This window comes from Stigmatopora nigra, chromosome 14 (genome assembly GCF_051989575.1).
Source record: "Stigmatopora nigra isolate UIUO_SnigA chromosome 14, RoL_Snig_1.1, whole genome shotgun sequence".
NCBI classification, from domain to species: domain Eukaryota; kingdom Metazoa; phylum Chordata; class Actinopteri; order Syngnathiformes; family Syngnathidae; genus Stigmatopora; species Stigmatopora nigra.
Genome location: NC_135521.1, coordinates 5,364,862 through 5,391,037, shown reverse-complemented (window position 1 = coordinate 5,391,037; position 26,176 = coordinate 5,364,862). Strand labels below are relative to the sequence as shown.

General features: G+C 46.5%; 3 protein-coding genes across 4 annotated transcripts; 2 read left to right on the top strand and 1 right to left on the bottom strand.

The window, feature by feature from the left end:
- Positions 1-164: 164 nt before the first annotated feature.
- Positions 165-2,643, top strand: LOC144207385 (uncharacterized). The gene is made up of 4 exons (XM_077732837.1): positions 165-800; positions 875-975; positions 1,234-1,357; positions 1,425-2,643. Exons 1-4 carry the CDS (start codon positions 557-559, stop codon positions 2,249-2,251), a joined length of 1,296 nt encoding a protein of 431 aa, XP_077588963.1. The 5' UTR covers positions 165-556; the 3' UTR covers positions 2,252-2,643.
- Positions 2,644-6,037: 3,394 nt separating this feature from the next.
- LOC144207384 (serine/threonine-protein phosphatase 2A 55 kDa regulatory subunit B gamma isoform) lies at positions 6,038-21,012 on the top strand. 2 transcript variants are annotated; one of them, XM_077732835.1, is made up of 11 exons: positions 6,038-6,277; positions 6,487-6,808; positions 8,484-8,650; positions 15,197-15,294; positions 15,371-15,536; positions 16,305-16,417; positions 16,513-16,690; positions 17,195-17,359; positions 17,849-18,018; positions 18,743-18,834; positions 19,252-21,012. In XM_077732835.1, exons 3-11 carry the CDS (start codon positions 8,569-8,571, stop codon positions 19,547-19,549), a joined length of 1,362 nt encoding a protein of 453 aa, XP_077588961.1. In that variant the 5' UTR covers positions 6,038-6,277; positions 6,487-6,808; positions 8,484-8,568; the 3' UTR covers positions 19,550-21,012. The 2 variants fall into 2 exon arrangements, with proteins under 2 accessions (XP_077588961.1, XP_077588962.1); XM_077732836.1 differs by lacking the exon at positions 8,484-8,650 and having other exon boundaries at positions 6,039-6,277.
- A 99-nt stretch (positions 21,013-21,111) lies between these two features.
- On the bottom strand, positions 21,112-25,972 carry wfs1b (Wolfram syndrome 1b (wolframin)). The gene is made up of 10 exons (XM_077732512.1): positions 25,751-25,972; positions 24,952-25,150; positions 24,524-24,600; positions 24,310-24,454; positions 24,065-24,238; positions 23,915-23,995; positions 23,692-23,855; positions 23,390-23,626; positions 23,204-23,322; positions 21,112-23,137 (listed from the first exon to the last, which is right to left on the bottom strand). The coding sequence occupies exons 2-10, from the start codon at positions 25,118-25,120 to the stop codon at positions 21,559-21,561; spliced, it is 2,745 nt and encodes a 914-aa protein (XP_077588638.1). The 5' UTR covers positions 25,121-25,150; positions 25,751-25,972; the 3' UTR covers positions 21,112-21,558.
- Between the last annotated feature and the right edge of the window lie 204 nt (positions 25,973-26,176).

Genomic DNA, 26,176 nt, shown 5'->3' with positions numbered 1-26,176 from the left:
CCATTTCTTTTCCTTTTAGGGTGATACTGTCCATAAAAAATGATGTGACCTCTCAAGATATGTTTGTAAACCAGACGGACAGAATTGATGGTATAGTTTTGTTTTGTATTTATTTTTTTTTAAATGTGCCGGGTTAGCTATCGTCTCGCGAGATTTGTCGACACTTCCGCCTTCTAGTTTGACTGACCCGTCGTGGCTGCTTGCTTGCTACCGCACACATGACAGCCGAGTTAGTAAATAAACCGGCCGCCTGTCATTCTGGATTTAAACAAACACGGAATATGGTAAACATCCACCAGTACCTCGTTAGGTTTTATTTAGAATGACTAAGCACATGAATATTTCACGTAATGTCGAGCAAACACTCGATTTTCATGTATTAGTCAAATTAGCTAGCGTGCACCATTTCACCAGATGTGTACGTTTACGTCGGTAGCTTCGCGTTTAAACTGAAGCGGGAGTGAGGCTCGAAACATTTTAAAAAAACTTTGCGAAGAAGCCAATTTAATTAGTGCAAGTGCAATTGAAGTGAACTGTCAACCACTAGGCAACTACGATGGACAGCGTGCGTAACGTCTTCCACGCGCAGTTAGCCGCTGTCATGGACTCTTTGCTAGCAGCTGCCGTGTGCGAGATCGCCAAAATATTCGAGAGCAGCATGTGTGGGCAGCAGGCCGAAATCACCAGACTCCTCGCCGAGCTGGAGCAAGTGCAGAGGAGACCGAGGACCAAAAACCAGGAAGATGGCATGGCTGCACAGGGTGACGAGCGCTTGAGCTCCAACCTCCTCACGGAAGCAGGTAGTATTGTAGTTATACTACACTAAATGGATGCCATCGATTTGCCCCTAAACGTGTTGTTCTGTAAATTAAAGGAAATTGTGCGATATTTTACACTGGAAAGGAACCGGATAGGGAAAACTCCTCAAGTGGGCAGAAGATGGTCACAGAGTCTATAACTTCGATAAAATATGAGGTTTGAGCTTATCCTTTTTTTATGCACAGTTGCAAATGCTAAATCGTTGCCATACTCTAATCTTCAGTTTATTTTGGGGTAAAACATGATATTCATTTCTTTATGGGTTCAAATTGTACAGACACACTGCCTTTGCCTGCTGTATGCGTAAAAGTGACTTAAGCCCAAAATACTACTATAGTATACTATACTACGATGCATAAATTCTGAAAACATATTTTCGTCTCAGCCGTAACTGCACTCCTTCTGCATTTAAAGTCATCCCTACGTGATGGATCTCAGCCTCAATTGGGATCTCTCCTTGTTCAAATCCCAGAGGAAAGTATTGATATTCCAGACCAGAGGACGCGTCCTCTGAATGACCCCCACGTCCAAGTCAAGGGTAAGAAACTTCTAAAATGTGGCCATCATTTGATATTTTCTCCTCCTTACCTTCATGCTTTCTATAGTTTGTCAGTGGCACGAAGCGCCCCCTGCGGAAGAGCACCGATCACAACAAGAAAGAAATTCTCCGAACAGACATTGCTCCCCCAAGACAACAACACCACCTGAGCAGTGGTCTTCAGTTTTGGACAACACTCGAGGTATGATCCGTGGTACCAGCGCCTACTTCCAAGCCGAAACCAGCAAAGAGGAGCACGACTCTTTAGTATTCATGGCTGAAAAACAAGAGAAGCACAACTATAACCAGACATCCGAACACGGAAACCAAAAACTAGAGCAAAGCGAGTCTGGGCAACATCGACCGCCACCCATCTCACCGTGCGGACGTGGCGACGACGCGTCCTCCAATCGCATTAGGCGAAACGTCTTCTCCGACAGAGACCCCGTACGGCTGCAATCCAATTCGCAGTCTCTCAAAGCGCACCCACCGAATCTGGACGGCGCCCGTCCGTACGCCTGCCCGTACTGTAGCAAAAGTTTCAGCTACCCGTCCCACCAACGGCGGCATTTGTTGCGCCACACGGGGATCCGTCTGCATCCCTGCCAGTTTTGCGACAAGAGCTTCCTGACGCCCTCCGAGCTCACCGTCCACACCCGCACGCACACCGGCGAGCGGCCTTTTACCTGCCTGCAGTGCGGAAAGCGTTTCGCCCGCAGCGGCAACTTGCGAGCGCATCAACGGGACGTTCACATGCGAAAGAGGCCCTTTGCTTGTGCTGAGTGTGGAAAGAGGTTTGCCCACAGAGGGAACTTGAGAATGCACAACCACAGAGTGCATCATGGGGATCCTTCCTATGTGGAGCAACCAGACATGGCTCATAATCCCAGTTAAAATTCATGCTTGGCTCCCAGTTCATCATCAGAACTAATCTTGTATCGAAAGCATGAAAACTAAAACTTTTTTCAGCAATTTAAATCTTTTTTTTTTTCTTTTTCAGCTGGCTAATTCAACTTAGCGTGACGATTCATTTGCAATGCAACGTCACGTTCTAAATATGTTTTGCATTTTGCACGTTGTTAAAATGCACATTGTTAAATGTTCCATTATTTTTTGAAAGTATCCTGCTCACGTCTCTCTTTCTCATCAGATGTTTCCAGCTGTGTAGCTAAAAGCAAAATGTGAGTACTAATAGTTGTTTTCTTTGCAAGAATGAACTGTTGAAAAAAAGGAAATTTTAATTTGTATTTTATTAAATGGGAATCTCATATGCTGGAGCATTATAATAGTCGTATTATTAGATCTTCCTATTTTCAACTTCTATCACACCACACTTGATAACAATTATTATTTTTATTTTTTTAAGGAAATACAGTTGCTAAGCTTAGACAAACGGCACAAAAATGTAGTCAAAATATTTGTTAAAATAACTTGGGTTATTAGTGATTTGCATGTTAAATATAGGATTTTATTTCACAGCCTGGTAAATTTAAAGCATCTCTTGATATTTTTCACTTCATATCTTCCTTAACCACTGGGTGGCATGGTTTCCTGAAAAAATGCCCCCCCCCCCCCCCCCCAAAAGACAGTATATGGTACTGTACCGATATTGACATCATCATGTTTTATATATGCCCCACATTTTCTGACAGTTTCCTCTGTTTTTTGCACACATTTTGCTCATTGTCAGCATTACCAGTCTCTTTAAATCAGAAGATTGCCGATATGACTGTCTTTCTTCCTCAGTGTGCGGAGACTTATTGAAAGCGGTTCTCCTGAGATGAATGGAAACAGTCCATGACTGCCTTTAAAGTGAGTAACATTAAAATTAATGCTATGTTTTCATGATGTGCATTTGTCTACATACGGTGTAAATCTAGTTTCTTGTTAATATAAAGTGACAAGTGTACGTTCTGTGACATTTAAATCCCAGATCAAATCCTAATTGAGTTTTCGGCCAACCTTGTGTAAGTGCGTGTGTTTCCAAAGAGGTCATGGTGCTTGTTTAGTGTTTTCTGTTCATGCATTTTTTTTCTTTTAAACATGTTGTAATCTCCTTTCTACTCTAAGCAGCTTTAGACCAGCTGGAAAGGCAACAAATGAACAGCTGACCATGGACCACCGAGTTGAGGGGGCGGAAAAAAACAAACAAATCAAACACATGGATGTCCATCATTCAGGTATATTTTAAATACATGTGGATGTTATTATTTTTTTCCATTTCTGCCTCAGATATTGAGAAAACACGAACAATATGTTATGATTACATGGGTCACTACTGCACTGTAGGTTTATTTAGTTTAAATGTTTTTTTTTAATGTTCATTCTGACAATGGATATGTCACAATGACAATATATTGCTAGGCTTTAATGTGCTCTTTACGTTTTATGTAGCCATGTTTCACTTTATTTCTCCTGCCTACGGGCAGCTGCTTTAATTCACCCATGAACTAAAACAAAATAACATGCATGTGGCCCTTGTGTCATTCCATCACGATATCCCATTAATCCCCCCCAGGAGTAAAATGATCATGTAGACACCCAAGTTATTGCTCCACTCTCCCAAAATATGTCAAATGGGAGGAAATATTTAGCCGTGCTCTACAGGAGGCACTCACTAATATCCCAGCACGCTCATGTGATCTCGATTTTTCTGTGTCGGGTTTAACATTTAACATGTTTCTCCCTCTGGTGCTTTTTATGTGCCGAGGCTTCTAATCGTAATCTCTGGTCTCGCCGTCCCCTGGGATTTTTGTTTCATGTGGCTCGCCATTACTGGGAAGGGAAACTGCTCTTTTAAGGGATTACAACAGCCCTGCTCGGGGCACTGCTTGGATCCAATGTTTGCTGATCGTATTTAAGTACTTGTTTAATGTGCTAATATCATAAAAATTGTGTGAGGATGCTGCTTACATATTTTATATATAAAAAGTATATGTGAGTGTTTAGCCATTCTCTGTGAGTGCATGTATATATGTACTCTGTGTATCTATTCATAATTTTAAAAAATGGAATAGTCTTTAGTTGAAAAGGCCCTTCATTTGAATTTATTATTTGTTAATATAAAATTGGATTTAATGTGCTTACCTTGTGCAAATGTATGCATTTTTGCTACAAATTCAAATGGAATAATCTTAAAAAAATGTTGGCCAAGTTTACATATGTAAAGAAAAATGAAAAATTAGTTTGCCTCAAATAACAGTAGACATTTTTTTTTGGTCCTCTAAAAACGGCAAAAAACGAGTCCCAAGCATAATAGTTATTTATTATTATTATTATACCCATTCTTATTTCAAGTAGGAGGGCGAGATTGAAAGGTTAAACAAGGTGAAAAATCATATGGGCTTTTAAACCAAACACATTTGATATTGTCCCCCGCCCAATGTTCACATCCGTGTCCAATTAACGTTAGCGATGGCTGGCCTTTGGTGCTCTTTTGCCAAGGCAACCGCACAGGTTCAAGCCTTAACAGCTCGGTTGCCACGGGCGACAGGCCAGATCACGTATGATGGGTTAACAAGGACAAACGATACAGTTATCAAAAAATATTTTGTGGACCTTTCCTTTGTGCTGGGCCAATGTAGGCACCTGGCTTTGTTTGGGTGAGGAGTAAATTGACGTTGTGGAGTGACAACCCGCAAAAGCAAGGCACTCTATTTGAACCGCGGGTGAGTTCTAAATTGATGGGGAAGGGCGACGTCGGCATGCAGGGAAAGCCAGATAAACAGCTCGACTCTGTACTGCTGTTTAGTGTGGGCGGTGGCCATGTTTATTGCCCATTGGCACCTGGCCAGCGCCAACTGTTACTGGCAGCCTTCACTCGCTGCTCAAGCATCTTCGCTTTCATTTGAAGGGCTTTCGTTTTTGTCCGTGTTTTTCTTGACCGCAATGGGGAAAATTAATGAGGGATTTTCTTTGCCACTTTGAAAGAAATGCCTCATCTTGTGGCAGCTAATGGATATTCACTGTCAAATTATGGCTTCATTTGAAGATACATTTGCATTTCAAAGATCTATTCAAATGATTTTTTTTCTTCTCCACTCCATTTTTCTTTAAAGGCATGAATATGTCACCATTTGCATTTATGTTGTTTGACAGCTTGCTGGGGGGATTATTCGTCTGTCATGTGACTTAAGGTAGTCTTGTACTTTGTTTCCATCCGCCAGAAAAAGCACTTTGATCTGAAAATAGAAAACAATTCCACCCGCAAGAGAAAAAAAAGCCATGTTTCTTTTGAAAGACGCATTGTTTAGCAAAAGACACATTTTTTCTCTCTAGTTTTGGCATGCTTCCACCTCCATAGTTTTCCTTATTCATCAATTATAAAGGTGTTAGAGCAGTGTTTTAAAAATAATATGACTGCCTTTTCCTTGTATATTTCACAAACATACCCAACAAATATTATTGTTCGATTTTTCTCCATTTGTCATTTTTTTTGCTTGATCATCTCCATTCTCATGTGTCCAGGTTGATTTCTCGTCGGCGCGGTGACAAGCGCGACAGCAGTTTATCCGTCTTATCCCTTGTTAATTCCCTCTAACGACACCCTGCCCCTGCTGTTACCTATTCCAGCTCTTTAATAACCTGCGAGCAGGCAAGGCTCCGCCGGAGACCCGATTGGGCGTGCGCTGTAGTGGGCGTGGGCTCGCCGCTCTCATGCATCACATGCTCACTATATCGCAGTCACTTTCCCTCCCTCCCTCCCTCCCTCCTTGTTGCATCCCCCCTCACTCTACCTTTTACGCCGTCTTTTGCATACCAGAGCGCAGACTGCAGCAGGACCACAGGCTTTCCTCACCCTGGGAAGAGCGGACCGCTGAGGATCGGTGAGCAGCCAATGGAAAAAAAAAAGTAAAAGAAGATTGTGGTCCGAAAGAGGATTTTTAAAGACTTTCCAGATCCCGCAGAAGAAAAGCGCAGGTTAGTGAATTTCTGGTGATGGATGTGCGAGTTTACTGCAGAAGCATCTCGGCTCTGCGGAGACAGCCACCCCGCTCGATCCCCTCCCCCAACTCCCTCTCTTCTCCCGGATTACCCGAATACTCTACTCCATCATTTGGCTTTGATGTATCTGCCAGCTCGATGAAGTTATCTTTTAACAAAAACTGGCGCAACCTTCCTCCTTGCAGGTTTCCATCTGGCCGGCCCCCCCAGGCGCCAGCTTCAGGACCCCGGCTCAAGCCTCGGGACTGGCTCCCCCACCCGAGCCACCCCGCCTCCCCCTCATCAGCTGTAGGATGACTGCAGCTCGGTGCTGACGAGGCGTCGGCGAGCAGCAGTAATGGGCGCTGCGCCGGCCGGATTCCCCGCCACCCCCTCGGATAGAGCTTCACCACGCCGCCCCCCCGGGACGGGCGCTCCCCTCAGCCCCGCCGATGGGCGAAGACACTGACGCCACCCCGACGCTCGACCACCGGGGCTTCCTCCCCGACCACAACTATGTGACTGAAGGTAAGCGGACTGGCAAGCGCACCTCGCCACGTGACACGTGGTGGTCGAACCAAACTCCAATCTGGACAAAATGTCAAAACAAATGTCAGGACTAGCTCGAATGGTTTTAGAAAAAGCTCCGATGGTTTTCAGAAAAGTGCTGACTGAGCACCAAAAAAGAGGAACGGCCACTTTACCAAATTGAATGGTCTTTTCTTTCTCAATTAAGATATTGCATCGGCACACGCCACCATTTTTTCCCGTTGTAGTGGAACCTTTTTGCCCAGAAGAGACCCGTTTGATAAGCAACACATTTTGCACGTGCGACTGAGCGACTTTCTCGCCGCGTTCTATGAGATTTTGATTTATAGTTTGCCGCTCTGACCTTTTTTCATTCACACTTGCTCAGTAAATACGAGCATTGTTCCCCCCTCCCAAAAAAAGAAAAAATCCACAGCGCGACAGGATGTCTTTGGTAACACCGGTCAGCTGCCATCAGCCATTATCGCCATAGCAACAGCCGGTGATAAAAACATACCGCCTTTCACGCTTGGCCGGTATGACTGACAGCTCGTCCCCGCCCACCAATAATAGCCAGAATAACGATTCCCTAAACCCTCAGACGAGCATCATTCAGGCGGAATTACCCACGACCTCTCAATGGGCGCAAATTGGACTCGGGTACGGGACGTGCAACACATTGCCAAGTGTTTGCTGACAACACCGTGGAAGAACGTTCAGTAAATCAATACCAGAGGCCCCTTTGCCAATGAAATGACGAGGGCATCCCCCCATCTCCATTTGCAATGTAGCATCCACATATTCAATCTCGTACACTTTGTCTGCCTGTGCGGCTTTGTTCCCTCACATTGTAATATTATGTGTGTGTGTGTGTGTGTGCGCGCATGCATAAAAGTAGATCCCAAGACCTTTCTACGGGGAGTCCTCTGGCCTTCAAACCTCGAAAGGAGGGGTGCCTAAGCTTCCTCCACGCAAAGCCCTCCCCATTTCTCTCCATCTCTTGTAGCTCATCCTCTTTTCCTCTCATCCGTCTTTGTTTCCCAGAGCTCCGACTGCAGTCGAATTTTTCTCCTGGGAGCCTTTTTAAGACTCATGAAATATTAGTCAACCAAATATTGGGCCTTGCCTCCCGCTTCCCCCCACCCCAGACTTTTGGGAATAACTTATTCATGTGTGGTTGTTTTTTTAAGGCTTTTGATTGTGAGCCTTTTTTTGTGGACAATACTCAATACCTCCCAAAAAATGAACATTTGTGCCCCCTGGCAATCCATCTTGCAATATAGGACGGATACACTACATTTTTCCGCACACAATTTTTTGATTTGGATAATTTTACTAGGGAGGGAAAAATCACATATTTGAGCCAAAGTGTGCCAACATTTCTCATTGTTTGGTCGTCACTATTTGGAAAATATTTCTATCGTCTTTGAGAGATGTACTACAAAGGACAAATGAACTTGACTGACTTTCATTTTGTTCTTCTTGCATGATGATCTCTTTCCCCTCAAAGCTTGTAATATTTAGCAGTAGATGGATTGTAAAGACGAATATCTTATTTGGCGAAAATGTGGTTGATGTAGTAACCCCCAGCCCTCCTTTGAACCCCTTTTGCCAGCCACCTACCTGACTTGACCTGAGCTGACCTCTCCTTCCTCCATCCTTGCTCCCGTTGCAGGGCTGCTCCCTCCCGGCTCTATCCCGAAGCGCTCGGCCCTTCCCGTCCTCCACCCCTCTCCACCCCGGAGACTCGCTCCCCCAGGATGTTGAGCCCCATCCAGGTGCTGTGCTCCGACATCACTACCCTTTCTCTGGAGCCCGAGCCGTTTGCCTCTTACACCGAAGGTGTGTGTGCGCTCTATCCTCCTCCTCTCACCTCAAAGGTCACACACAATTATTCAGCGTGACAAATACTTCATCGCTCATTTTGTCGGCCCGCCTTTCACTTCTCTGGTGTGCCGCTATTTCCGCACCCGGCGTTTTATTTTTATCTCAGACTGCGCCCGTCTGTGTCATTGATTTCCTTAAATAGATCCATCAGACCACGCTCCGGCTCCCAAAGTCGAAGATAACATTTGTGTATTTATACACTCGTCACACTTTTCAACAGCGCGCACAAATCCCCGCCCCCCCAATCTTTTGTCATGCTATTCTTGTCGAACTTGATTCATTTCGGCACGGATCAATGTGCGTTACTTATCTGCGTCGAGGTTTTTTTCCGGCACGCTGCTTCTAATTGTGTCAATTGTGTGGCATTAGACTTGTACCAGCTCTGCTTCCTGGTGTCCGACACCCCACGCCGTGCCATCCCATTTTCACCACCCGCCTCCCCCCGATTCATGTGCTCTTTCAAAACATGCCAGTTTTTTTTCCAGATAACTCCTAAACTGCAGGGCAGGGATCAATTGAACCCCAGACGCTCGTTCCCCTCCTGTCCTCGAGCGCTTTATCTCTCTACCGGGTAATTGAGTACACACACTGGCGCACACGTAGACAGGAATAAACACGCCGCTCACGCGGACTTGCCAACGTCCGCAAACACATCCCGCTGAGCGTAGTCTCGTCCCTCCTTTTGAGGTGTGTGTGTGTTTCTGGCCGAGCTTTAATGTTGGACGTTTCCCCAAAGCTGACATATCTGTAATTGGGACAGTGGGGAAGCTACGACCACCCCCTCCCCCTTCCCCTCCCCTGCTCTCGTACCCATTGTGGCTCTTGGTATGAAACAAAAATGGAAAAGAATTCCTCCTCCTTCCAGCTCTGAGTCCCTCACTTTCATTTAGGTCTTGACTTTTTTAAACGTCTATTCTAGAGGGTAGTGTCAGCGATTGTGTTGTCAACAGCCAACAGCATTCAAAAAATGTTGTAAGATTGCATTTTTGAAGGGCCAAGCAGTTTGAAAGAGAATTTGGTGTAGTGTAAATTTTAGCTGGTTCTGGTGTGTAGTTTATTTAGACTGTGTAGAGGTGGGGAAAATATTCCACAGGGTGCAGGTTTTCAATTCAAGCCATAAAGAGGACATTTGGTATGCTACAAGTGCAATCAGTGGATTGCCGTCAGGTGCTTGTCGTTTCCGCCCATCCCCCGTTGCTTCAACTGTCTGAGCCAAATCCTTTGGACCAAAAAGATGAACCCACAGCGGCCCGTTTCCCCACCCCCGATTTCGGGAATGCACTTGCACTCCCTATTTTTCTCAATACTGAACACTTAGTGACGAAACTGCAGATTTCTGCCATCCAGCGGTAATTTAATAATAAGTTGTAATTTAAACACAGATTTTAAAACAAAGCCGACGACAAGACCTTGTGAAAATGCCAGATATTTATTCTTTATTTTTTTTATTTTACCATTCTCTAGATACTCCGTCCAGAAATGCCTGAAGGTACGCCCACTTTTCTTCAGTGGTTACATCAAAAACATTGCCAATTTGCAATAGGTGACAAATGTGTTTCTATGGTTTTAGCTGAATTGATTTGCTACGTTATGCTGCACGTGAGAACGCAGCATGCTGTGTTGCAGTGAGTCAGAAGGCCCCGCTGATGCAAATCAACTGTCAGTGGGAGGCCAACACAGTTAGCTTGCCACACACACACAGTATACTGATAACCTTGTAGATAAGCATACACCACACAGCATGTCGCTTATGACCAAACACTTTCTCTTTTCTCTCTTTCCATTGAAGTTAGTGAGAGATACACTCGGGGAAATACAAGACCAATCCACGCCGCATATTACAGTGGTGTTGCTTTGTCCTTGTATTTTTATTTTTTTGCTTAGCTTAACATTTTCTTCCTAGACACTATTGTCTCCCTCTCCCACACAGACCGACCTAGGTTGACTTCTCCGTCTAGCGTAGCAATTTGCAGCCTCGCCTGCACTGTAATGATTAGCTGTAATAATGTTGTCTACATGTTAGAATTCATTAATAGGCGCAACTCAAGTGGGCCAATTATTTATCCGCCTTGGCTCTTCCCCGATTGATGAAATCCCACTTCCCTCTCCACACCCGAACGCCACATTACGGCCAAGCGAGTGGCGCGTCGTCGCCACTCTCGGGCTCAGCCTGTTACCAAGGAAACCCAGCTTATTGGAGGACACCCCCCTCCTTGCACACCTCCCTTCTTCTCCCTCCATTTTTCCCATTTCACCACCAGCATCACCCACTCAACATAACACAGCAAATAAATTCAGCTAAAACCACAGAAACACATTTGTCACGAAACCCCTATTGCAAATTGGCAACGTTTGTGATGTTGCCACCGAGGGAGGAAAAGTGGCCGTTCCCTAAGGCAAAGCTGTCAAACTCGGGTTGGATCGTGGGCCACATTAACGTCAATACCATTTCATGTGGGCCGTACCATTTTAGATCTAAAGTCTAGATTTTATTTTATTTTTCTAAATTGGATTAAAAGAACTGGATCAAAAGTAAATAGTCCGATTTTATAGATCTAAAACAATGCTTATTTGAGCTATTTTTTCTTAATGTCTTTTAATCAGGAAAATCAGGAAATGTAATGTACATCTATAATCATTTTAATTTGATCTTAAAACAGAAAGTCGGCACTCATGATTTCCTTTCTCGGGCCGCACAAAATGATGCGACGGGCCAGATTTGGCCCCCGGGCCGACACTTTGACACCTATGCTCTAAAGAGAAAGCGTTCTGCAGCTCCTGTATGTTACAAGTGCAATTAGTGCATTGGAGTCAGGTGCTTCTCACAGCACAACCCCCGCTGGTTCAACATTGCCAGTCAGTTCGCTCGCTGCTGGATGCCTTGAGCCAAAAGCTGACCCCCCCCCCCCTCCCCACCCACAGCGACCCAACCCCCGTTGATTGAACTTGCCAGCTATGTCTTTCCTGAATGACTTGGAAAAGACAAAACAACCAGTTCAATATTTTTTTTTGTTGTTGACCTATTTCAAACATGGGCCATCAAAGCGCAAACTTTTGACCATTGATGAGCGAGTGAGTGCCTCGAAGAAATTGAAGCATTGGACATATGAAGGAAGACGTAGCGTCCCATAATACTAAGCATTTATTTAATAGGGCTGGGCAAAAATGTAAAAAAAAGGGTAAAAGTGAGTGCTTTGGTTTCAAACTCTAAAGAGAAAAGCTTTCCACAATACTAGTGTCCCGCAAGTGCAATCAGTGGATTGCTGTCAGGTGCTTCTTTGCTTCTCGCAGCACAACCCCCGCTGGTTCAACTCCGTCTGTCAGCTCGGTCTGTATGGGATAGCTTGGAAAGGGAAAAGCTCCCCCCTCCCCACCCACAGCGACCCAACCCCCATTGATTCAACTTTGCCACCTATGTTTGTGCAAAACAAAAAGCTGCCTGGTGTAAATTGTCAAAGCCAGTTCAAGACTTTTTTTTTTTACCTATTTCAAACGTGGGCCATCAAAGCGCAAACTTTTTTTTTTTTTTTTTACCTATTTCAAACGTGGGCCATCAAAGCGCAAACTTTTGGCCATTGATGAGGGAGTGAGTGCCTGGAAGAAATTGAAGCATTGGACATATGAAGGAAGATGTAGCGTCCCGTAATACTAAGCATTTATTTAATAGGGCTGGTCAAACTTAAAAGAAGGGTAAAGTGAGTGCTTTGGTTTCAACCTCTACAGAGAAAAGCTTTCCACAATACTAGTGTCCTGCAAGTGCAATCAGTGGATTGCCATCAGGTGCTTCTCGCAGCCCAACCCCCGCTGGTTCAACTCTGTCAGCTCGGTTGGTGAGGGATAGTTTGGAAAGGGAAAAGCTCCCCTCCCCACCCACAGCGAACCCACAGCGACCCAACCCCCATTGATTCAGCTTTGCCACCTATGTTTGTGCAAAACAAAAAGCTGCCTGGTGTGGACCATCATAGCCAGTTCAAGACTTTTTTTTACTTATTTCAAACATGGGCTTTCAAATTGCAAACTTTTGACCATTGAAGAGAGTGCCACCGGCTCGAATAAATTGAAGCATTGGACATATGAAGGAAGACGTAGCGTCCCATAATACTAAGCATTTATTTAATAGGGCTGGGCAAACTTTAAAAAAGGGTAAAAGTGAGTGCTTTGGTTTCAACCTCTAAACAGAAAAGCTTTCCACAATACTAGTGTCCTGCAAGTGCAATCAGTGGATTGTCGTCAGGTGCTTCTCACAGCACAACCCCCGCTGGTTCAACTCTGTCAGCTCGGTCGGTGAGAGATAGTTTGGAAAGGGAAAACCTCCCCCCTCCCCACCCACCCACCCGCCCACCCACCCACCCACCCACAGCGACCCAACCCACGCTGATTCAACTTTGCCACTTATGTTTGTGCAAAACAAAAAGCTGCCTGGTGTAAATTGTCAAAGCCAGTTCAAGACTTTTTTTTTTTTACCTATTTCAAACATGGGCCTTCATATTGCAAACTTTTGACCATTGATGAGCGAGTGAGTGCCTGGAAGAAATTGAAGCATTGGACATATGAAGGAAGACGTAATGTCCCCTAAGACTTAGCATTTATTTAATAGGGCTGGGCAAACTTTAAAAAAAGGGTAAAAGTGAGTGCTTTGGTTTCAACCTCTAAACAGAAAAGCTTTCCACAATACTAGTGTCCCGCAAGTGCAATCAGTGCATTGCCGTCAGGTGCTTCTCGCAGCACAACCCCCGCTGGTTCAACTCTGTCTGTCAGCTCGGTCGGTGCGGGATAGTTTGGAAAGGGAAAAGCTCCCCCCTCCCCACCCACCCACCCACAGCAACCCAACCCCCGTGGATTCAACTTTGCCACCTATGTTTGTGCAAAACAAAAAGCTGCCTGGTGTGAACCGTCATAGCCAGTTCAACCCTTTTTTTTTTACCTATTTCAAACATGGGCCTTCAAATTGCAAACTTTTGACCATTGATGAGCGAGTGAGTGCCTCGAAGAAATTGAAGCATTGGACATATGAAGGAAGACTAGGCGTCCCCTAATACTAGGCATTTATTTAACAGGGCTGGGCAAACTTAAAAAAGGGTTAAAGTGAGTGCTTTGGTTTCAACCTCTAAAGAGAAAAGCTTTCCACAATACTAGTGTCCTGCAAGTGCAATTAGTGGATTGCCATCAGGTGCTTCTTGCAGCACAACCCCCGCTGGTTCAACTCTGTCTGTCAGCTCGGTCGGTATGGGATAGCTTGGAAAGGGAAAAGCTCCCCCCCTCCCCCACCCACATTTGCCCACGATGACTGCTTTAGACCTATCTATTTACAGTGGTACCTATACATACAAGCATTTTGAGATACAAGGAAAATTTGGACACCCAAAAATATGGATTAAAAAAATAGCAATTATGGATTTAAAAAAGGGGGAAAATCCGGAAATGTAATGTACATCTATACTCTTCATTTTAATTGGATCCTAAAACAGAAAGTCGGCACTCATGATTCACTTTCCCGGACCACACAAAGAGTAGCTTAGCTTCCCCATTGTCCCAATTACAGATATGTTAGCTTTGGGGAAAACATCCAACATTAAAGCCCGGCCATAAACACACCCTCCTCAAAAGGAGGGACGAGACCACGCTCGGCGGGATGTGTTTGCGGACATTGGCTAGTGAGTGAGTGAGCGAGTGAGTGAGTGAGTAAGTGGACTAGCGGGCTCCCGAGTACTGTGGGGGAGGGATGAGTCAGGCAGGCTCCAATGTAGAGAGACAACCACAAAGATGAAGGGGGGAGAGAGAAAAACGTGCAATGCGCTCCAAACACAATCTATCCCATGTCGAATATGGAAGAACAAGTGATAACCCCGGTTATTTTTTTTTCATCAGCGCGCTAGAAGTGAAGTGGTGTTGTGCTTGTGTCCGGAAATGAAATGAGGGGGATGGGGGCGCAGAAAAATTGATGCTGGTCCTCATCATAAATTCAGTCTCTCAGTCAAGGCGAGCACCAAATTGCCAGAGCTTCAGCTTTCAATTTCAACACTCTGAATAAATGTCCCCCGTCCGTTTTGTCCGCACTGCTTTTATTCCACCCGGGGATTTTGAGGACCCTTTTTGGCCAATTCAACTGATTGGCAAAGCGCTGTCCAATCCATTTGGACTCCGAGGGCTGGCAGTGAACCGAAACGGTGGTCGCTTACTTGCCGTCGGTAAAATGACTTTGTTACCTTTTGAACGTTTGAATGTTATTGCAGATTTTTTCCTCATTTGTCGATGTTTTTATTTAAATGGGGAACATTCCACTGTTCCACATTGTTGTGGCAAAGAGAGCATGGTTTGTTGAAAAAGAAAAAAACTCTTGTCGGCTGTAGTGTTACAATAAATGAATCATAATGGCCACACTTGTTGTTTTTTTTTTTTTTTTTGCTCTGGGCATTTTTTTTTCCAAGCGCAATTAATTCTGAGTCATTTCTGATTTACTTGCCCTTCCGTCATTGTCTTTTTTTCTTCTTCCATGCGCAGCCGACATCATCTCCACCGTCGAGTTCAACCACACGGGAGAGCTGCTGGCCACCGGGGACAAGGGAGGACGAGTGGTCATCTTTCAGCGAGAACCTGAGGTCAATTGCGGCAAAAAGTCAAGCTCTCCTTACATTGTTTTTACACTTTTTTTTTTCTCTCTCTCTCTCCCCCCAGAGCAAAAACGAGCTGTTCTGCCAAGGAGAATACAACGTCTACAGCACTTTCCAGAGCCACGAACCCGAGTTCGACTACCTGAAGAGTCTGGAGATCGAGGAGAAGATCAATAAGATTCGATGGCTGCCACAGCAAAATGCGGCGCACTTTCTCCTCTCTACCAACGGTGAGTAGTGTCGGCGCTGGAATAAAAAGCGCTTCTTAAATCTCTCGTTGATTTAAACCATGACGTCAAGTGGGCGATACGCCGGGTCGGCGTTTCGACGGTCATGCGACAAAGTGAAGAGCATTAGAGGAATAATTTGCATTAAGGCCGCCTTTGAATCACAGTTACAAAACCTAAGTAGCTTTTCCATGAGATAAAGAGATTTATGAGCTTTACGTTGTGCAAGGGGATTTTCTGTCAGGGCTGCGTGTCATTTTTCAACTGAGTAGCAAGTGTTTTTTTTTTTCCTATTGGTTTATTTAATTAGTTGTATTAAAGGGTATAACACAAGACAATGTGGCAGATATGGTCATTTATTTCAAAATAGGGAAAGGATAAACAGATAATTTGTCAATGATGGCCACCATTTTGCACCCTTTCTCTGACATTGGCAACAATCTGAAGGCTGCCTCAAAGAAAGGATGCAAAGATGGAGACAAAAGACGGTAGTAACTGAAAGAGTGACAGGTCAGCAAATGGCCATCTTATCTTTCAAAACAGCGGAACAATAAGCGGCATCAATTCTTTTGCGGCCAGGAAATGAGATGAGCTGAATCCAGCGCTGACTGGTTTGGATTGGATTTAAGTCTGTATCAGCAGATTATCAAAATCAAGTAACTTGCCTCAAACTTGAGTACAGAAAATAGGACCAGCACATTTTCCTATTTTGTCACAATCGGTTTGCCGGAGTGCCAATGGACAAATATATTTCTCTTTCTTGTTGACCAGATAAAACCATCAAGCTGTGGAAGGTGAGCGAACGAGACAAACGTCCAGAAGGATACAACCTGAAAGACGAAGAGGGTCGCATCAAGGACATTTCCACTGTTACTTCCCTGCAGGTGCGTTCCAAATATAGCTTTGAAGGAATCCACGCTCGCCAGCAGCATCTGTTTTCACCTCAGCCACCGGGCAAACGTCTCCCCGTCTTTTCCAGGTGCCTGTTTTGAAGCCCATGGACTTAATGGTGGAGGTGAGCCCGCGGCGAGTTTTCGCCAACGCCCACACCTATCACGTCAACTCCATCTCGGTCAACTCCGACCACCAAACGTACATGTCGGCCGACGACCTCAGGATTAACCTCTGGCACCTGGACATCACCGACCGCAGCTTCAGTATCCTTCGCCGAGTCGGGCCTTTCGTTCGCCGGGTCGCAAACGAGGGGGCGGAGAAGCCATGAAAAATGCCGTCCAGTGCGTTGCCCAAATGAACGCTTGACTACAAATGTAGCAGCACTTTGCTACACAAAGAAACGTTATTGGGGGAAGGGATTATTTGTCTTGGGGAGGGAAAATATGCCTCAATGAATAATTCACAGGCTTCATAAATATTACAGATTCTTTAAGCATGGCACGGCAGCCGGATAGCTTACAAGATGGCCCCCTTTCCGGGGATTTAGTCCATTCGAATCCCATTGTCAAATGCATTTTCACCCCTTATATATTTTACATTGATTTATTCCTCTCTTTCGTAAGAATCATGGAGTTGCCCGCGTTTTCATTTCCATAATTCTGATGCTGCCTAATGAGTTTCACTGGGACTCATTTAAGCCGGGGAAATAAAAAATCCTTTCCGTCCGTTGTTTCCCTGAGCGAGGCCACTTTTTTTTTTCCTCTCAGACATTGTGGACATTAAGCCCGCCAACATGGAGGACCTGACCGAGGTGATCACGGCGGCGGAGTTTCACCCCCATCACTGTAACCTTTTTGTGTACAGCAGCAGCAAGGGCACCCTGCGCTTGTGCGACATGAGGGAGGCGGCGCTGTGCGACCGACACTCCAAATGTGAGTAAATCCGTCCCCCCAAAAAATGTAACTCAAGCCATTGAGCTTTCGAGAAGTGACCAAAATTAACAAGTGGTTCCGTCAAATGTGAGCATACTGGATTGGATTACTTTATTCATCCTGTATTTGGGAAGTTTTGTTGTAACTGTAGCAAGAGGGGGAGAATACAGAAAAAGACATTTTAGACATAAATAAATAGGTCATAAACAATTTAGTAAATAAATAAATACATATATAAGGAAATAAATGTGTTTCCAAAAGAAAATAAAAAAATATATATATATATATATATACGCTTTATTTATTTATTTATTTCTCAGAAAAGCGTGCTTATTTGTCTGACATCAAGCTTTAACATGTTGCAATGAGAGCTGCTTTTTTGGAGCACTTGAATTCATGAGGTGATATTGGCATTGGGACAAAAGCACCAGTCAAGAAGTTGGTATTGAATCTGACTTAGTCAAATTGACCTTTGCCTGTGCACCCCAGTGTTTGAGGAGCCCGAAGACCCCTGCGCTCGCTCCTTCTTCTCCGAGATCATCTCCTCGGTCTCTGACGTCAAGTTCAGCCACAGTGGGCGCTACTTGCTGACCAGAGACTACCTGACTGCCAAAGTCTGGGACCTCAATATGGAGAGCAAACCCCTGGAGACCTACCAAGTAAGTCCCTATTCTTTCTCCGTACACTTGGCTCCAATCCACCACCTACTTGGGATTATTTCTCAGTCTGGGTTGGATTGAAACCTCATCACACTTGTACCATAACAATAAAATCATTCAATTCTATTCGAGTCAGGTGGACTAAAATTCAGTCCGTCCGTTTCTGAGTGCGCGGGGGCACCCGAGGACTCTGGGCGCTATTTTCAGCCTTGTGGGGATGATAGGAAGAAGGCAAGAAGGGATACTTCACACACTGCCTGTCACCTAGATCTGCAATGCAGCAGAGCAAAGGAGGGGAGGGAGGACTTGGAGGTTCAAGACTTGGCGGACATGGTGGCAAAATTGGAAGTAAACATAACGGGGCTCCTCGAGGGGAAGCGCTTGTCTCCTTGCAGTCCACTCAAGTAACTTCCAATAAGACAGGGTTTCCCGACTTTTTTTCAGCTGCGGCACACAGTGAAAAAAATCTGTGGTCTCCACCAACTGAAAATCTTTTCATTTCAAACTATGGTGCCTATATTCATAGTTGTCATTCTCATCAAAATGATATGAGTAAGAATCAGATAAATCGCCAAAATTATCCCATTTTCCACACAGGCGGAGTGATGGAAAATAAGCAATGAAATGTTGGTCATCTCATCATTTTCTGACTTTTCTCCAAATATGATTGTACTTTTTAGTCAAGCGGCTTCATTTCCAATATTTCTTTCTTCTTGTTCTGCAGGTTCACGATTACCTCCGCAGCAAGCTGTGTTCCCTCTACGAAAACGACTGCATCTTCGACAAGTTCGAGTGCGCCTGGAACGGCTCCGACAGGTCGGTTTTCCCATTTTTCTTAACTCCGACAAGGCTATTGACAGCCTGTAAACTTTGAAATGTGACAATTGATAGTGAGTCAGATATTCTAGGAGTGTCTACACGTGGATTACATTTCAGGGCTAATTTATGAGATCAGGTTAGCCAGTAGAGGGCATCTTCGGCTGTTTAAATGGAAGTAATAATGGTTTCAAGACCCCAAAGGATTGCGAGTTGAGTGAAATTGGATCATTTCCAGGAGCACAGCAGATAATCGCTCACCTACAAATCATTGAGCAATCAAATGGAAGCCATGAGCTTCAGATGAACGTCCATTGAATTTCAATTTCATCTCCATCCTCACGCACTTTGATCCCTACTTGAAGCAAGATGCTTCCCTTCCCGCTTGTAATGGTTGCGCTCTTGTGCCACGTGTAGCGTGATCATGACGGGGGCCTACAACAACTTCTTTCGCATGTTCGACCGCAACACCAAGCGCGACGTGACCTTGGAAGCGTCCCGGGAGAGCAGCAAGCCGCGGGCCGTGCTCAAGCCGCGGCGAGTGTGCGGCGCCGGGGGAAAGCGCCGCAAGGACGATATCGGCGTGGACAGCCTGGACTTTGCCAAGAAGATCCTGCACACGGCCTGGCACCCCAACGAAAACATCATCGCCATCGCCGCCACCAACAACTTGTACATCTTCCAGGACAAACTCAACTCGGAGATGCACTCCTGAGCAGAATGGACGCCGTGGTGTGACCCATTTGTAGGTGAGCCACCATTGATTATTGACCTGGACCGAATGCTGTTAAACGACAAAGCCAACTCCATTTTCAACAGGAAAAGTCCCCCCCGAAACTCCCAAAAATGAAATGATTAAATGCATCTCCGTGCCAAGATAGGCTCAGAGACAGGGCAAATGTGACTGAAATTGGATCAATAATAGCTTGTACTGCTATCAGGATATTTCAGGAGTTTCCATTTTTGCTTTCACTTCCCAAGCCACATACATTTGAAGAAATCTGTCACCCAGCCTGTAGCTTACCCACAATTTTGGACTTTCACTTTCATCCCTTCTCGACCATTTCTAATTGGTCCGTGTTGTTCAAGCCGTTACGTGGGGGTTCCGGACCATGTTCCGCAATCGTCTTTTACTGACTTTTACTGGCCTATTTTAAATGATCTTTACCCCAATTTGTTGTCCCCGGATTATTCAAGAATGTACTTTGGCGATACGAAAACTTCAATTGCTGTCTCCCAAAATCTGACCAAAGGAAGATGAATTACTCCCAAGACCAGTAAAAGTTCCCCAAAATATGATACAACGGGGATGGAGGTTGTAACCCTGGCGATGCTAAATCCAGTCCGACTGAAAAGATGTTTACATGTCCTTCATTTTTCATCCAAACTACGTCTACCAGCACCCTAGACGACAAATGGCTTTTTACTTTAAATTGTGTTTGATAACGAGGAGGACAACCGTCTGGTCCAGAAGCCCAATGTGGTTTTTCCCCTTGACATGTTTGCAAATCCTCTCCCAGATTTTGCTTCTGGTCTTGCAGCGGCATTTTTGGGAAGCCCAAAAACAAGTTAGTTTTCTCTTGAAATTCAGTAATGAAGCAAGACTTGTGCTGCATGTCCAACAAATTTAACCTACTCGACTTGACTTGGCTGCCTTTTTGAATATTTAGAGCCGGCTGTACAAAAGAAAAAAATGCTTACAGCACGAAGAAAGACATTTTCTTTCCGTTTTTTTGCGTTTTTAAAAAACGCCAACGCATGTTTACTGGTGATGGCTTCATACGCTTGCTGGACAGGAGGCATCCCGTTTTAGAATCAATACAAATGGGAAATGTTTTTTTTTAATATAAAAGGGCCTGAATAATGTCTGTATGTACCAATTTTTAATCCAGCAAGAATGATTGCGTCCAAAGTGACACAGTAGAGATGCAAGTTTCATCTCCTCGGCCTTTCTCACCGATTACTTTGCTATTGTGCAGAATTGTTTATTTTTGGAGAACAAAATATTCTCTTCTTTCACTTTTTTGAATAAAAGAAAAAAATCCACTTTTCTCCACATGCTGACCAAACTAATGTCCATTTTTTTGCATATTTTTGTGCTCCGACGACGCTGTCAAACGGGCACTTATAATCAATGCTCTTTTTCTTGTTTTTTGGAATAAAAAATGCAACAATTCATCCCATGGTTTTGAAATCCATCGTTTGAATTCTAAGACGCCCTCTAGTGTCGTTGTTGTAGTGTCGCACTATTCTTTAAAAAAAAACAAAAACAACCAGTTCTGCTTAGGTTTTTATTGAGTATCAAATTCAAATAGACGTTACTCTATTCTTGGCATTTTTTTTGTGCACAACAATGCAAATAAGATTTTAAATACTTATAAAACAGCAACCAAATATATGTAATATTATTTATGTTCACCCCAGAAAGTTTTATTGGTGTCTTGTTTTCAGGATGAACGAGTGGACCGAAAGCTCTGGTGCATTCTGGGAAAGCCAATATATCACCAAACAGATTTTTTCTAAATGCACATAAAATGATAAAGAAGTGCAACATGATGACAACTAACCATTTTTTGTTCCAGTCAAGTTGGCTTGTTCAAAAAGTTCTGTTGACCTTTGGGAGGTCAAAAGGCAAATCCAAGTGACCACCACGATGACTGCTTTTCCAAGGAAGTCGTTTGGAAATATCCCGCCAGAAGGTGACCGTATTATCTGATATAATAACTACAAACTATTGTCGTCCGTCACAGAGTCGGCGTCCGAGAACTGAGCGCTAAGGAAGGGCTTAAAGAAGAAGTCGAAAGCAAACTGCAGGGCGCCACGGACGGCGCGGCGCCAGTCGCGCTCGATTTTGTAGTGCCTGCGGGCGGGCCGGCGAGCGTCGTCATCGGCGGCGTCCCCGCCTCGGCCGTCCTCGTCGCCGCACGACAGGCAGTGAATGGCCTTGAGTTCAAAAACTGGCCACTTGGAGCCCAGGCGTCCCTCCAGGACGGTGCTGAACTCGGCCAGGCTGCCCGTCTTCAGGTGCAGCAGCGCCGACTTGAACTCGTTGCTGGCGCGTAGGACCACGTCCTTGGTGGCGTCTTCGTCCTCCGCCGCCACCACCGTGCCATTCTTGCCCCTCCTCTCCTGCGGCATGCCCACCGTCACTTCAAATTTGTAGCGGTCAAAGCGTTTCACGTGGCACTCGTGCTTGGCCAGGCCCTTGAGTTTGCACAGGGGGTCTTGGTGCGACGGGCCCCGGGGGGAGGGGCCCCGGTGGGAGGGCACCCCGCCCTCGCAGGCCGGGTAGGGCTGACCGTACAGGCAACGCATCCAGTCGCCCAGCAGGACCGGGAGCAGGTCGATGACCGACTGCGCTCCGTTTTCAATGTGCGTGACCCGCACGTACTTGAAGCGTCCGGTCCAGGTGACCCGGTGTCCTTCCAGGTGCGAGCAGAGGATCTGCGTCTGCGCCATGTTGGACTCTCTCCACGCCGACGGCCCGCACAGGTTGCTGTACTCCGGCCAGGTGAGTGTAGAGTTGTAGACTTTCATGCCGTCCGCCCTGTACACGTACATCCAGCAGAAGAGGAGCACGGCGCTCAGCCACACCGCCACCATCTTCAGCACGCCACTGCCGGACAGCGAGCGCAGCAGCACCGCCGCCGCCGGCTTCACGCCCGAGCGCGTCCACGGCCGCAAGAGCAGCGGCGCCGAGCAGACGCCCAGCGCGGCCGCCACCGCCGCCATCTTGGTGAGTTCCAGGGCCAGGAAGGCACGCAGGAGCTGAGCGCCCAGCGCCGCCACTACGCCCAGGGACAGCGTGGGCAGGGCAAAGAGGAAGAGGAAGTAGCCGGCGCAGGTGCGGGCCAGGCCCAGGGCCGAGGCGTTCCTCAGGAAGACCAGGCAGAGCTCCAGCCAGGTGAAGCAGACCGAGTGGGGCAGCAGGCACAGGTAGGTCCCCTTGAAGGCCCTCCGCCGCGCCATGCCGAACAGGAGGTAGAGCAGGTAAGCGCGGAGGGCGCAGGGCACCCCCACGTTGAGCGCCAGCGCCCCGCCCAGGGGTAGCGACAGCCAGGTGCGCCCGCACCAGCGCAGCGCCGGCGGGGAGTCCGGCAGCCGGCCGGCCAGCGAGCAGGCCCCCGACAGCGCCTGGGTCAGCAGGGCCCGGCGGGCCGAGGGCGTGGCCGAGGCGCGGCGCCCCAGGGAGGCGACCACGGCGAAGAAGAGCGCCACGGCCGCCAGCTCCGAGCACGGGATCCACGACTCGTCGGCCACGGGGAAGGAGAAGACCACCAGGAGCGCCGAGAGCAAGAAGTACCTGAGGAAGTAGACGTTTTTCTCAGTGTCAACTAATGGTAATGTCTCACTTTGAAATCAATATTACAGATAGGGCTCCAAGTGCGTCCATCCAAAGTTGGTCTCCGCTTGCTCCAAATCCAGGGCGGGTTCAAAGCGGGCCAACAAATGGCTCAGGGCCCGGAAGTCCTCCCATGCTTTGGAATTCTGTCGAGAAAAAACGTGCCTGGAGAGAACGACATGGAGGAGGAAGTGGGATAGAAGGCGCTCTGACCTGGAATACCCGCAGCGTGCAAATGACCATGGAGAAGAAGGACAGGTAGAAGAGCAGCAAAGGGATGAGGAAGACAAAGAAGTCCACGGTCAGGTTGGAGATGATGAAAAAGAAGACCAGCGCGTTGACGTGCTGCGTGGGCATCAGGGCGCCCAGCCACTGCATGCCCGCCCGCGACGCCCAGTCGATCAGGAGCTCCTTGATCTCCAGTAGTGCGTGAAGAGGGAACTTCAGGAGCTGCCGGCAGAACGCAACCACGTTTTAAGAAAATCAACAGGTGCTGCCGACCTTCCTTGCCGTACCTTCTGGTGGAGAGGGAGGTCGTCCGGGTTCCTCGCCGCCGCCACCTCGTCGTCATCATCTTCGTCGCTGGCGGACGCGGTCGATGCGGCCAGAGGCGGCGTCATTCCTTGGGCGTACTTCTTGGTCATCTCCACAAATTGCTCCATTCCCAGGTGGGACGTGGCTGCAAAGAGAACGGATTGAAGGAGGTCTATGATTGGCTGATTGGCCCCTCCCACTTACGCTCGCTGGTCACCATGGTTTCCAGGACTCTCCTCTGTTTTTTAGTCGAGCTGTTGAGCGGGCCCGGAAAGACGGCTTTGTCTAAAAAATATATATAGATATATTTGTTTATAAAGCCTTTTTTGATTAGGAGCCGTGTCGTTTTCGGACCTTGAACCTCGTGGACCCGTTCCAGGTTTTCCAGCATCTCGGAAACCGCCACCGACCTCTTCCTCTCCGGATTCAACTTCCAGAAGACGAGCAGAGCCGCTTTGCGGACGCCCCTCTCGAAACGGCTTTCCGTGCACAGCTTTTTCACCTCCTCAAAGTTCTCCAGGGTGATGCCTGGAGGACGGGACGGAGGTCGGCGCGCCGCCACCGAAAGCGGCGCCACGGGGGTAGGCGCTCCCCGCTACCTTGCCTGGAGCTCAGGCACTGTTGCAGCAGTCTCAGGGCGTCCTTGCGGCCCTGTTTGGCGGCCCGGAGCAGCCAGCCGACGGCCGTGCAGTGGTTCAGCTCCTCGTCTCGATCTTGGGCCAGAGCCAGAAAGAAGCGTCCCATCTGGAGGGAAGCAAAGACGCTTTAGCGCCGTCCTCGTCAAGAGAAGAACGCCATTTGCTCGACACTGACCTTGGTCTGCGCTCGGGCGTCGCCTAACTTGGCTCGTTCAGCCATTTCCTCCAGGTTGGTCTCCTCTTCTGGCTCCTCTGAAAGGATTGATATTCCTTCATGATTAAAGATCATTTTAAAAAATATGTATTTGTAGGTGACGTGAACTGGAAGTTGACTTTGACCATTGGCGACGTAAGGTCCGGACGAGCACAAAATGGAACGTGGTAAGTATGTTTTTACTATTTTTGGGTGCATCGTAGAAGACCAAACTTTTTTTTTTAATTTGAGGCCATCATCGGAAAAAAGACAGCCATACTCGTGGCTAACTAGGTGCTAGCTAACCAGGAGCTATTATAGTGGAGGGGATGTAACAGTTGTAGGTTGAGGACACGGTATACTGACACATGGAAGCGATAATGACATTTTTGAATTTCAAATGAACTCACCCGCGGCGGACGTTCCGACGCCGGGCGAGGAAGCCGCATTGAGTTGGGCCCTCCCCAGCTGAGAGGGGCTTCTGGTGGGGGAGCCCAGTGGCGAAGCGGTCGGCGTGGGGAGCGATGATGAACGCATATAGACATGCTGGGAGGCGGGCATCGGCAGAGGGGTCCGCATGGTGACTTCTAGCGCAGAGAGGCTCGATCCCTAAAGAGAAGAGGTCAGATGACGTTGAATATGACATTTGTGGCCGGTGTTCTTCCAATTTGTCGCTAAATCCTGCTCGATGGACACATGGCAGTACTCCTTCAGTTGTTAAAGTGCAACTCCCAGGCTAAGTGGGACCAAATACTGTGGTGTAGTTTATCAGTCCAGGCTGCATTCTTGTCTTCCATTGGAATTCTAAATGGAGAAGGTGACATCCCTCCCAGTTCCCAAAGTGGAAACCTGCTTTGTCCTTTTGGAAAGCCCCAGTAAGCAAAGCCAACAGATGGATTGGAAAGCTAGCCGATGACCTCTATCTATCCCAAAGCGACCTTTGATCAAAATAGAATTCCATACAAATCAAAACATACGTAGTAGATGATCATCCTATTCCCTGCTAAGAAATCCCATTATATGCCGATTTCTGTACCAGCAAGACCAGTACTAGAACACAACAAGACCAGCATGTTCTGCCGGATTAGTTGTGTTTTGAGTAGATTTTGCTGGATTTCTCGGCACAGTTATCCTGAAAGATTTAGTGGAGTGCTTTTATGCTCAGTCAGTTTGTTTTGTCTATATATTAGTATTGGATATTCGGCTCACCTTTATGAGGTTGACAAATACGTCCGTTTAGATCCGTTTGGAGAAACACGACCTTGGAGAAGAACAATTCCTCAGGATGACCATATGTCCCGTTTCATTTTATCCCCCTGTTAACTCACAAAGCGTCGCTTTATAGCTGTGTTGTTACGATCGCTTGTTTCAGTCCAGTTTGACGACATGCTACAGAGACATAACAGCTGGTTCCGGCTTCCACCGCTGTGATTGGTCAGAAGAATTCTTTCACGGGGTTTGATTGGATATCAAAGAAGGAAACTTGTAGTTGGCTCGTCAGACAAAAACTATTGATAGTATTTCATATTATATTTGTTAACCATTACTGCTTTCTTATATGTCATTCAAATTATTACTATTAGGGTTATTAGTCTTACATTATTATATATCTGCTCACAATGAAGAACACTTTGC